Here is a 13,671-nt window from a genome sequence, read left to right as displayed (position 1 = left end):
AGTTTAGGACTTGGATTGGTGCCTGGAAGTATGACATTATTGCAATTGCAGAAACTTGGTTGAAGGAAGGGCATGATTGGCAACTAAATGTTCCAGGATATAGACGCCTCAGACAGGACAAGGAGGGAAGTAAGAGGGAGTGGAGTTGCATTGCTGGTCATGGATGATATCATGGCTGTGCTAAAGGAGGACACTATGGAGAGCATGAGTAGTGAGGCATTATGGGTGGTGCTGAGAAATAAGAAGGGTGCAGTTACATTGTTGGGGCTGTATTACAGACCTCCCAACAGTGAGCGTGAAGTAGAAGAACAAATAGGTAAACAGATTGTGGAAAGATGTAGAAGCAATACGGTAGTGGTGGTGGGAGACCTTAACTTTCCCAACATTGACTGGGATACACTTAGCGTCAGAGGTCTGGATGGGGTAGAATTCGTAAGGAGCGTCCAGGAAAATTTTCTAGAGCAGTATGTCAATAGTCCGACAAGGGAAGTGACCATATTGGACCTGGTACTGAGGAATGAGTCAGGCCAGGTGGTAGAAGTTGCGATGGGGGATTTCTTTGGGAACAGTGACCACAATTCTGTAAGTTTTAGAATACACATAGACAAAGATGAGAGTGGTCCTCAGGGAAGAATATTAAACTGGGCCAAGGCCAATTATATCAAAATTAGGCAGGAGCTGGGAAATGTGGATTGGACACAACTATTTGAAGGGAAGTCCACATTTGATATGTGGGAGACTTTCAAAGATAGGTTAAAGATAGTGCAGAATAAGCATGCCAATTGAAGGCAAAGGATAGGAAGGGCAAGATTCGTGAACTGTGGATGACCGGAGAAATCGTACAACTAGCCAAGAGGAAATGGGAAGTGTATACAAGATCCAGACAGCTAAGAACAGAACAGGCCTTGGAGGAATATTGGAAGAGTAGGACCAGTCTTAAATGAGAAATCAAGCAGGCTAAAAGGGGTCATGAAATAGCTTTAGAGAGCAGCATTAAGGAGAATCCCAAAGCATTTTATTCTTATACAAGAAGCAAGCGAGTAATTAGAGAAAGGATTGGTCCACTAAAAGATAATGAAGGAAGGCTGTTTGTCAAACCTGAGACAATGGGCGAGATTCCTATTGATTACTTTGCATCAATGTTCACGGAAGAGAGGAACATGATGAATGTTGAGATTAAAGATAGAAGTTTGATTAGTCTGGATCACGTTGACATAAGTAGGGAAGATGTGTTGAGTATGCTAGAGGTTATTAAGGTGGAAAAATCCCCAGGGCTGGATGGAATCTATCCAGGTTACTGAGGGAGGCGAGAGAGAAAATAGCTGGGCCCTGACAGATATCTTTGTGACATCCTTAAATACAGGTGAGGTGCCAGAGGACTGGAAGGTTGCTTATGTTGTACCTCTGTAGGGTAGTAGGGATATTCCGTGTAACTATAGATCTGTGAGCCTGATATCAGTGTGGGGACGTTGCTGGAGAAGGTACTGATGGATAGGATCTGTTTATATTTAGAAATGAATGGGCTGATCAGTGATAGACAACATGGTTGTGTGTGGGGGAGATCATGCCTTACCAACTTAATAGGATTCTTTTTGCAAGTGACCAAGTTGACAGATGAAGGAAGGGCTGTTTATGTCATATACATGGACTTTAGTAAGGCATTTGACAAGGTTCCTCATGGTAAACTAATAGAGAAAGTGAAGTCACATGGTATGCAGGGTGCTCTAGCTGGGCGGATAGGGAACTGGTTGAGCAACAGGAGACAGAGTAGTAGATTAGATTACTTACAGTGTGGAAACAGGCCCTCCGGCCCAACAAGTCCACACCGACCTGCCGAAGCGCAACTCGCCCATACCCCTACATTTACCCCTTTACCTAACACTACGGGCAATTTAGCATGGCCAATTCACCTGACCTGCATATCTTTGGACTGCGGGAGGAAACCGGAGCATCTGGAGGAAACCCACACAGACACGGGGAGAATGTGCAAACTCCACACAGTCAGTCGCCTGAGTCGGGAATTGAACCTGGGTCTCTGGTGCTGTGAGGCAGCAGTGCTAACCACCGTGCCACCCACAAGTAGTTGAAGGGAGTTTCTCGAAATGGAGAAAGGTGACCAGTGGTGTTCCACAGGGGTCAGTGCTGGGGCCACTGTTGTTTGTAATATACATAAATGATATGGAAGAGGGCACAGTTGGTATGATCAACAAGTTTGCAGATGACACGAAGATTGGTGGAGTAGCAGAAAGCATAAGGGACTGTCAAAGAATAAGGAGAATATAGATAGACTGGAGAGTTGGGCAGAGAAGTGGCAAGTGGAGTTCAATCCAGACAAATGTGAGGTGATGCATTTTGGCAAAGCTAATTCTAAAGCGAATTATACAGTGAACGGAAGAGCCTTGGGGAAAAGTAGATGAGCAGAGAGATCTGGGAGTACAGACCTATTGTGCCTGAAGGTTGCTGCATAGGTGAATAGATTGGTCAAGAAGGCATATGGTATGTTTGCCTTCATTGGATGGGGCATTGATTATAAGAGCTGGCAGTTCATGTTAAAATTGTACAAGACATTGGTTCGGCTGCATTTAGAATACTTTGTACAGTTCTGGTCGCCACATTACCAAAAGGATGTGGACACTTTGGAGAGGGTGCAGAGAAGGTTTATGAGGATGGTGCTTGGTACGGAAGGTGCTAGCTATGAAGAGAGGTTGAGTAGGTTAGGTTTGCTTTCATTAGAAAAAAGGAGATTGAGGGGGGAGCTGATTGAGGTTTTCAAAATCATGAGAGGTATAGACAGGGTAGATAGCAATAAACTTTTTCCCAGGGTGAAGGATTCAATAACGAGAGGTCAGAGGTGGAAAGTTTGAGGAGGATACATGCGGCAAGTACTTCACACAGAGGGTGGTAGGTGTCTGGAATGCATTGCCAGCGGAGGTGGTAGAGGCAGGCACGGTAGATTCATGGACAAATACATGGGTAGGTGGGGAGCAGAGGGACGCAAATGTTTAGGAATTGGACGACAGGTTTAGACGGTAGATTTGGATTGACTCAGGCTTGGAGGGCTGGAAGCATGTTCCTGGGCTGTAAATTTTCTTTGTTCTCTTTTGGGTGAATTTATTATGGCGGAACAAGGAAATAGCAGAAGAGTTGAATAGGTACTTTGGATCAGACTTTATTGGAGAACACACTAGCAAACTCCCCAGGCTGAAGGACCTAGGGTAATGGATGAACTGAAGGGAATTTGTATTAGGCAGGAAATGGTGTTGGATAGAGTGTTAGGTCTGAAGGCTGCTAAGTCCCCAGAACCTGATGGTCTGCATCCCAGGGTACTGAAGGAGGTGGCTCCAGAAATCATGGACGCATTGGTAATCATTTTCCAAAGTTCTATAGATTCAAGATCAGTTCCTGTTGATTGGAGGGTGGCTAATGTTGTCGCACTTGTCAAAAAAGGGATGGAGAGAAAATACAGGGAATTACAGACCGGTTAGCCTGACATCAGTGGTGGGAAGGATGCTGGAGTCAATTATAAAAAAGATGAAATTACAACACATTTGGATAGCAGTAACAGGATAGGTCAGAGTCAGCATGGATTTATGAAGGGGAAATCATGCTTGACTAATCTTCTGAAATTTTTTGAGGATGTAACTATGAAGATGGACAAGGGAGAGTCAGTGGATGTAGCGTACTTGGATTTTCAGAAAGTCTTTGATAAAGTCCCACACAGGAGATTAATGAGCAAAATTAGGGCACATGGTTTTGGGGGCAAACTACTGACTTGGATTGAAAATTGGCTGGCTGACAGGAAACAAACAGTAGTTATTAAATGGGTCCCTTTCAGAATGGCAGGCAATGACCAGTGGGGTACAAAGTTCAGTGCTGGGACCTCAGCTGTTTACAATATACATTAATGATATAGATGAAAGTATTCAAAGTAATATTAACAAATTTGCTGATGACACAAAGCTGGGTGGCAGGGTGAAACGTGAGGAGGATGTTCTGAGAATACAGGTTGACTTGGACAGGCTAGGTGAGTGGAAGGATGCATGGCAGATGCAGTTTAATGTGGATAAATGTATGGTTCTTCACTTTGGTGGCAAGAACAGGAAGGCAGATTACTGCCTAAATGGAGTCAAGTTAGGTAAAGGGCGAGTACAATGAGATCTAGGTGTTTTGTGCATCAGTCAATGAAAGTAAGCATGCAGGTACAGCAGGTAGTGAAGAAAGCTAATGGCATGCTGGCCTTCATAACAAAAGGAATTGAGTATAGGAGCAAAGAGGTCCTTCTGCAGCTGTACAGGGCCCTGGTGAGACCGCAACTGGATTATTGTGTGCAGTTTTGGTCCCCAAATTTGAGGAAAGACATTCTGGCTATGAGGGAGTGCAGCGTAGGTTCACGAAGTCAATTCCCGGAATGGCGGGACTATCATATGTTGAAAGATTGGAGCGACTGGGCTTGTATACCCTTGAGTTTAGAAGGATGAGAGGGGACCTGAATGAGGTTATTAAAGGATTGGACACTCTGGAGGCAGGAGGCATGTTTCTGCTGATGGAGGAGTCAAGAACCAGAGGACACACAGTATAAAAATAAGGGGTAGGCCATTAGAACAGAGTGGAGGAGAAACTTCTTCACCCAGAGAGTGGTGGATATATGGAATGCTCTGCCCCAGAAGGCAATGGAGGCCAAGTCTCTGGATACTTTCAAGAAAGAGATAGATAAGAGCTCTTAAAGATAGTGGAATCAAGGGTTATGAGAATGAGGCAGGAACAGGATACTGATTGTGGATGATCAGCCATGATCATAATGAATGGTGGTGCAGGCTCAAAGGCCAAATGGACTACTCCTGCACCTATTGTCTATTAATACATGCAATATAGTGACTAACAAGCCAATAAAGGAATCTAGGAGAAACTAAACTACTCAGACAGTGGTTATAACATAGAATTTGTTACTACAGGAAGTAGCAGAGGTAGACATAAAGCATGAAGCTACATAGGTGCGAGGAGGAGAAAGGAATGGCAGACTATTCTGATAGCATTCGATGAAGTAGGGCTTTGTAGAGGTTCGTGTGGAGCATAAACATTAATATGAACCTAATAGATTGAATGAGTTGTTTCAGCATTGTACACACACCTGGTGTTTCCACTCTTTGGTAATGGTAAGGATTCACACAGACCTCATCCTTCTTCATGTGAAAGGCAAACTCACACATTTCCATGGCTCGAAGTTCATGGTGACTGTGGAGATCTGGCCAACGCCAAAGGCGACAGTAGATGACATGGGGCAGACCCTTCCGATGGGAAACTTGGAGCCTTCCATCAAGGGACCTAAAAAGCAAGTGTTACAAGTCAGTCACAACTCAGGTTCAACAACAGGACACTTGCTCACAGCAGTGTGTGCACCTACACCAGATGACTGCCATGGTAGAAGGTGGCAGCACACTATCAACCTCTCAAGGGCAATAAATGTTGCCTTTGCCAGTGTTGTTCATATCCCACGAAAGGAAAAAAAAAATCTTAACTTGCATCAAATTTTATGATTCATATGAGTAACTCTTAAATAACAATAAAGATGTGATTTGCCCAAAAATGAGTCACAAAAATACCAGTCAATTACTGCTGCTTAAAACAGACATAATGTAAATTACAAAATACATTGGAATGCTGCAGACACGCACCATTTCTTTCCATTTTAGTTTTGTTTGGGAGATTCGTGCTCAGAGGTGAAGAAACGTGGTTCCTGAAAAAGGAACACGTTTATGGCAACATCTGGACTACGTCAGGCACAGCAAGGCTCACACCTTCCATGCACCACAGGTGTAGAATTGTAATTACAGTGTGACATGTTTACATATGTAATTCCCCTTATAAAGCTAACTATAATCATGGAAGAAGTTGTCAAGCATGTAGATAAATAGTAAACGGAAGCAAGCAAGTGGAATTAAATGAGGTGTCTCAGAAAAATACAATGGCACACTCTTGAAGGGTTGAATGGTCCAATTCTGTACTGTAACATCCTGTGATTCTATTACCAGTGCTGATCTTCCAATGCACTGAATGGTCATTGAGACACTTTTAAAAGCAGGAATGCAGCCAGATGCAAATACGGAGTTCGCCCTTCCCATGGCTACACGTTTATAGTGTAAATAAACCCAGAGTTCCTGGAACCAACAGAATATTAGCCCAAGAATCTGCGGGGCTACAATTCTTAATTGGAAATTGGGCGGCACAGTGGCTCAGTGGTTAGTACTGCTGCCTCACAGCATCAGGGTTCCAGGATCAATTCCAGCCTCGGACGACTGTCTGTCTGGAGTTTGCACATTCTCCCAGTGTCTGCGTGGGTTTCCTCCAGGTGCTCCGGTTTCATCCAAAGATGTACAGACCAGGTGAATTGACCATGGTAAATTGTCCAGAGTGTTCGGTGCATTAGTCAGAGTGAAATGGGTCTGGGCGGGTGTGGACTGGTTGGGCTGAAGGGCCTGTTTCCACACTGTAGGGAATCTAATCATAATAGCAAGTGGTTCTATAACATCATGAATATGAATGAAAAGCACACAATGTCCTGAGTGGAACCCGGGAAGCCCTACTAATCTGTATTGCCAACACATTCAATGAGAAGGGCAAGATTGGGTAAAGAAGTCCCTCTCCACAATGAAATGCAAAATGCATCACCTTCAGCATACACTCTGCACACCATAACAACTCTCAACTTATTACTGTGCCCTTTCTCTGGACAGTATTAAAGCTAACAGTAGTGTATAACTACCAAGATTAAGTTCTACAATGGCAACAAACCCATTTCAGCAGAAATCTCAGATTCTTCCTTAACGAAAACTGATCCCTTAAAGAAATGACATTGCTGAACTAAAGTCAGTACAATTCATGGTGAAGTGGTTAGATATAGCTCAGGGTTAACACACCTGCATCTAAGTTAGAAATATGTGGGTCAAACCCCTCTCAAGAAACTTGAGCATCTAAGCAGTATTGAATAAAAATGAATTCTGAGCAAGGCTGCACTGTTAAAAATGCCGTTGGACAACCTGTTACATAGATGACCCATCTTCAAATCTCAGGTGGACAAGTAGTCTGAAGAGTGGAGGACTTTTTCCCAATGTCTTGTCCCATACTTATCCATCATTCAATACAATGAACAGAGACTATCTGATCATTTTCTCATTGCTGTTTGTGTGCATAAATTGGTTGATACTTCAAAAAGTGCTCAATTGGCTGCAAAGTGATTTGGGTCACCCTGGGGTGATGAACAACATTTACATCTTGCAAGTCTTTCTATTGAACAGAATCAGGTGGTCTCATGGTTCATTATTCAATGAGTAAAAAGTAATTCCATCAGCACAACAGAGTCACTGTTCATTTAGTTAAAAAAAAAGTGAGAGAGAACATTTCAAGTCCAAATGACTCTTCGCCAGACCAAGAGCACAACTCTGTGCCAAAGATGACTCATGCTGGGCTAAAAAAAATGAATCTTGTTTCTCTTTATTTTGAAGAGTGTGCGTGTGTGTGGATGGAATGACAATGGTATAGTGATAAATTCAATGCACTAGTCATTGCAGGCTAATGGCCTGTCAGCTTGGGCTTCAATTCCATCACAGAAACTGGTGGAATTTAAATTCCATTAGTGAGTAAAATAAAGTTAAATTGCAGTAATAGTGACCATGACTGATGTTGATTCGTATCAAACCTCATTTCATTCACCAATGCCCTTTAGGGAAGGACATCTACTGCCATTACCTGTTCTGCATTACGTGCCACCTACGTGACGTGGTCAACCCTTAGCTGTCCTCTGAAATGAAGACAGACAGACACTCAATGGTCCACAAATTCTGACCATCACAAATATGAGGCCAGCATCAGGAGCATTTTTTGATGGGGTAGAGGAAGGAATCAGATGTATCTCAATGTCTTTTGGAAAGCTGCAGAAACTTTATGTGGGGCAAAAAACATGGAATTAATGGTTTGAATGGCCTCTTTTTATGCTGCAAAAGGCTGTGTGACATCCTCATCAAGCAGCACCAAAACTCAAAGCATAACTTCTGTTGTAGCTGACATGACATTACATCAAAGTGCATAAACTAGGAACACAGCCAGCGCACAATTAGCCTGCATAGCTGAGGCCCGTACAATTATTGAGTCACAGCAAGTTTTATTCAGAGATAAGACAACAAATATTTTTCTCCTTAGTAACAGGGGAAACAAAACTACAGAATGTGTACACATCACCGGCATTTTTCAGGCAACATACAACTGAGCCAAACTAACCAAGAGCTGACCCTCTGCAGGTATTAACTGATAGTTAATAAGAATTCATCAGAGTTACCTAATCTCTCATCAGGGAGGAGAATTAAAGGCATTAGTTTCAGAAGTACTATTTATTTATTTTTCATTCATTCACAGGGCTGTAGGCATTGTTGGCAAAGCCAGCATTTATTACCCCTCGGTAATTGCCAAGAGTTCAGTTATGAGTCAACCATGTTGCTGTGGGTATGGAGACACATGTAGGCCTGACCAGGTAAGGCCAGCTGATTTATTTCCCTAGTGAACCATTTTTGAACCAGATGAGTTTTTCAACTATCACTCCACGGTCATCATTAGACTCAATTTCAGATTTTATTGAATTCAAACTTCCACCTTCTGCCATAGTGGGATTCAAACCTGGGTGCCCAGAACATTACCTGGATCTCTGGATTAATAGTCTAGTCATAATACCACTTAGTTGTCATCTCCCCCATTGGTCAGGTTACCAATATCTGACCACAGTTCAGCATCCTTGCTCAGAAAGGATCCATGTGTGGACAGACCGAGTTGTCTACTCCTGCAAGACACAGTTTGTCTCAAGTCAGTGCTTTTGATCTGTGTCTACTGATATATTTACAATTTGCAGAAGCCTGATAACACTCACCATTACCCATTGGACAGCACTTAACCTAACCCAAAAAAATCAACACATTGATAGGAGAATGTGAGACGGAAAAAAAAATCTTATGGACAACTTAAGTCACACAGAGAACAACCAGATATTAAGGTAGCAATCCACCTCATTGAAGCTAGATCAAGTATTTCAAAGCAAGAATGCGCAGGATATGGGCATAACACAAATAAATAGAGATTTAGATTTCCATCACACCTTTTATAAGTCCAGGACATCGTAATGCATGTTACAGCCAAGTAGAGATTTTGAATTTTAAGGACAATAAATAGGAAATGTAGTAACTCATTTGTTTACAGCAAGTTCCTAAAAATAGCAACTTGATATAAAGACCAGATATAATCATCGAAAATCACTTGCCAACAAGCCAGATATGATATCACTTGGGGTATAAATGTTAGGCAGGAAACTGGAGAGAACTTCCTTGCTCTGGTTCAACAAGCGATCAGGAGACATTTATATCCAGGTGAGGAGACGCACAAGGACTCAGTTTAACAAAAGTTCAGAAAGATGGCATCTCCATCAGTGTAGCAATCCCTCAGCCTCGAGTTTTGTGCTGAAATCTCTGAAGCGGTTTCAGAGAATGCTACCCACTGAGCCTCAGATAACGTTAAACCAGTGAGCCAAATGGCCTCCTTCTGTGCTTTGAAACCCACATTCCTACAAATGTTGTAGGACTAGCCATCAAGGATATGTAGCACTGACCTGGTTTCCTTTGAGCAAACACAACAGAGTGCAAATCAGTGTTTGCTGATACACCACAAAGCAAGCTGTCACACATCATAGGAGCTTAAACTCTTTCTCAAATGTTGCCTAATTATTAGGTTCTTTAGTGCTCTGGGATTTGTGCCAAGTCTGGGTCAGAGTTTGAAACATTTTTCAATATTTTTAAAGAAACCAGGAACCCAGACAAAAATATATTTTCTTCACATTTTAAATAAAAGTGAGACTTGAAGTGTCAGAGTTAAGTTGCACGAGAACTCATCCTTGCAATCTAATCTATGCACCTTTGTATTCATCTTGGTTCACCTTTTGGTGTTTTGTTCCAAGCTCATTGATTAAAAAAAGCCATTGCCTTTTCCTTTGCTGTCTCCTGCAGCATTCCCCAACGCCAGCATTGAAGGCACTGGCGCATGTTGCAAATTGGAATTATGGAGTTTAGCTTTCTGTACTTCGCACAAAAAGATGTTCTCCACTTGTAATCCTGGACATTAAGTGATGATGTGCTATTCAGCCAGGAAGGACATTGCAATCATTCATACTTAAACTTAAAAAGGAAAACAAATTAAAAGAGTCATTTAGAAAGTGTGGGACTTATGGCTATTCAATTAGCAGGCAGCAGCACAATCGGCTGACTGGCCTCTTTCGGTGCTCTGATTCTATGTCCTCACCCTCCATCCACACAACATAATTTTCACAGCTGAGCCAAGGTGACAGAGATCAACTACTTCAGCTGACAAAGGAATCAAAAGCACAGCTAGGCATCACATTGCAGAAACCAGCTGCTCTGCTCTCACTCAAAATGGCTGAAGTAAAAATACATATAGTGACAAAAAGAGAGAATGAAATAAGGAGAGAAAAAACTGAAACGAGAAAGGGAGAGTTGAGAGAGATGAGAATTAGGAGAAAAGATAGAGGTTAGCAGGGAGAGAAAGGACAACATATTTACAAGGTGAAAGATGAAGAGGAGAGAGAAGTCAAGAAGTGAAGGAATGTGAGAGAGAGAGAGAGAGAGAGAAAGGAGCCACAGAAGAAATATATTATTGCTACAATGATTTCTTTTGCAAACCATGTTACACGTGCAGCCGCAACTTTTACAACAATGATATGTGCACACAACTCACTGCTGAAACCAAAAGGATAGAAATTACTGTGCCACGCAATAACACAAAAGCTCAAATTGTTCAATTGGCATTCCTTTGTTCTCCGTTTTAGCAGCAGCATGTAACCCAGCCTGTCTGCCTCAGCAGCCAGAATTAATCCAATACACATATCTGGTTCATTCCAACCATTTAAATATTGAGTCACCACCCATCCGGTTTTGGATCAGACACCCAGAGTTTTCTCAAGACTATTCTGAAAATAAGAAAATCCACTGTTTCCATGATTTGGAGATGCTGGTGTTGGACTGGGCTGTATAAAGTTAAAAATCACACAACACCAGGTTATAGTCCAACAGGTTTAATTGGAAGCACACTAGCTTTCGGAGCGACGCTCCTTCGTCAGGTGATTGTGGAGGGCTCGATCGTAACACAGAATTTATAGCAAAAATTTGCAGTGTGATGTAACTGAAATTGTACATTGAAAAATTGATTGTCTGTTAAGCCTTTCAGCTGTTAGAATACAGTGATAGTTTCACTTCTTTCATGTGTAAATCACAAAACCCTTTTTTTAAAAGTTGCATTCTCGAGTTAGCTGTTCACAATGGTGATAGCTAAACAATATGTTGAAGGTGTTAGCCCCCTGTGTTCTCTGTCTATGGCCTGATGTTTAGATTGATTCTAATCTAAAAAGTGAGATAAAGGAGTTTTACATAAATTCCTGCAGTTTTTGAGCTCAGAGTTCTACCTGAATGTATGCAGTTTTTGAGCAATGTGCAATGTAACTCTGCAAGTACAAATTCACCCCACAAAATATATGTGTGTGCATGTGGGTCTTTGTCTGTCTGTGTGCGTGTGCGTGTAGTGAGTGCAGAGCGTCTGTGAGGGGGTGCATGTGTGTGTGTGGGTGGGTGTCTGTGTGCGCGTCTGTGTGTACCTGTGTCCGTGTGTATAGGAATGTGTGCGCGTCTGTGTGTACCTGTGTCCGTGTCCGTGTCCGTGTCCGTGTGTGTGTGTGTGTGTGTAGTGCAATGGTGACCACCTGTAATGTGACATGAACCCAAGGTCCCCTTTGAGGCCCTCCCTATGGGTACCGAACTTAGCTATCAGCCTCTGCTCGGCCACTTTCCTCTGCTGCCTGTCCCGAAGTCCACCTTGGAGGATGGTCACCCAAAGGTTCGAGGCTGAATGTCCTGGACCACTGAAGTGGAACACTGTTTCCACAGCGGCAATAATGGAGATGCTCTTTCACAAAATTTATTTTAAATGAACGGGAATGTAAATTTTGTGAAATCACACCACAATGGGTAAACTTCCCTCATCCAGTCACTTGATTCTAGATTTGGCTGAAAGGTGGAAGTTCAGAGACTCATTCCGGGGTGAAGGGGTTAACTTATGAAGGAAGCTTTGAACAATTCGGACCTGAATCCACTTGAGCCAAGTAGAATGCAATTTACAGATCCTGAGGGGACATAACAGAGTATACCAAGAGGACACTTTCTCTTGTGGGGAGACTAGAACTAGAGGACCTGGCTGAAGAGGTCTCCCTTTTAGATGGAGATGAAGAGAATTTGTTCTTCCTGAGGGTAGTTTTGGTGGAACTCTCTCCTCCCAGAAAGCAGTGGAGGCTGGATTATTGAATTAGGTAGATTTTTGATAGGCAAGGGAATCAAGGCTCATGGGAGGGTGGACAGGTAAGTAGAATTAAGACAATCACCAGGATTAGCTACAATCTTGTATCGAACAGTAGAACAGGCTTGAATAGCCAAGTGACCAAAACCTGCTCCTAATTCTGATGTTTCAATTCAAACTAAATGAACCACAATTTGCTCCAATAATCGACAAAGAACTTCACAGGCAATTGCACAGGATGGGACACTATCCATAGACACAGTACAAACAGACAAGCACATGCTGAACAACATACCAGTTCATTTGACTCGAATCACATGTACATTTCCCAAAATCTGGGTAGAAAAACACTCAAAATTGGTGGCAGATATTGATCGCTACTTACACGCCTTGAAACTGACATGCAAACAAATAGCAAGAATACTTGGGGTAGACTTGGAGAAGCTAATTCTATTATTTGGGAAATCTGTGGAGGGTGGAGGGATGGTGAAGCAGAGAGAAGGTGAAAAATTAAATGTTTAGATTCAGAACTTGCAGTAAGTTAAAAAAAATTTGTACACAAAACAGGTGACAGATCTTCAGAACTCTTCCGCAAATAGTAACTGGCTCTCGATCAACTAAATAAAGTTCAAAACTAAAAATGACAGGTGTTTCTTATCCAAAGGTATTAAGGGATGGGGCAAGGGAATGGAGTTGGGTTGTAGCTCAGACACTGTTCTTAGGGAACTTCACAGAGTAAATATGGAAAGATTACGGGTGAGTCTTGGACCAGGGGCATTACCAGAATATGGAGTCACACATTTAAGACTGAGATGAGGAAGGTTTCTTCTCTCAGAGGCGAGTGAGTCTTTGGAATTCTTTCATGCAGAAGGCGGTCAAGGCTGGGACAGACAGATTTTTATTCAGGAAGGAAATGAAAGGTTTCAGCAAATTGGAAGTGAAGTTGAAGATTATCAGATCAGCCATGATCACACTGAATGGCACAGAAAACCTTATGGGTTGAAGGTCTAATTCTGCCCCTACTATCCTTATCTTATTAGTGGAACAGGCTCAAGTGGTTAAAGACCTATGCCTTTCCATGTTTTCCTTTGTAACTGGGCAAGGAGAAAATGAGGACTGCAAATGCTGGAGACCAGAGTTGAAACATGTGGTACTGGAAAAACAGCTGGCCAGGCAGCATCAGAAGAGCAGGAGAATCGATGTTTTGGACATAAGCCCTTCTTCAGGAATGAGGCTGGTGTGCCAAGCCCCTATCAGCATTCCAGAGAGACCACTCCCTTC

The 13,671-nt window shown here is 42.5% G+C and overlaps 1 protein-coding gene across 2 annotated transcripts in view; it reads right to left on the bottom strand.

Moving 5' to 3' along the window:
* Window positions 1-13,671, bottom strand: part of smad3b (SMAD family member 3b) — a 107,981-nt gene that overhangs the window by 32,604 nt on the left and 61,706 nt on the right. For both annotated transcript variants that reach the window (XM_060853043.1, XM_060853044.1), the window contains one exon: window positions 5,129-5,322. In XM_060853043.1, the coding sequence (XP_060709026.1) occupies window positions 5,129-5,322 (194 nt within the window). The remainder of the gene's footprint in view (window positions 1-5,128; window positions 5,323-13,671) is intronic.

Source organism: Hemiscyllium ocellatum, chromosome 39 (genome assembly GCF_020745735.1).
Source record: "Hemiscyllium ocellatum isolate sHemOce1 chromosome 39, sHemOce1.pat.X.cur, whole genome shotgun sequence".
Classification (NCBI taxonomy): Eukaryota; Metazoa; Chordata; class Chondrichthyes; order Orectolobiformes; family Hemiscylliidae; genus Hemiscyllium; species Hemiscyllium ocellatum.
This window is presented reverse-complemented; position numbering and strand designations above follow the sequence as displayed.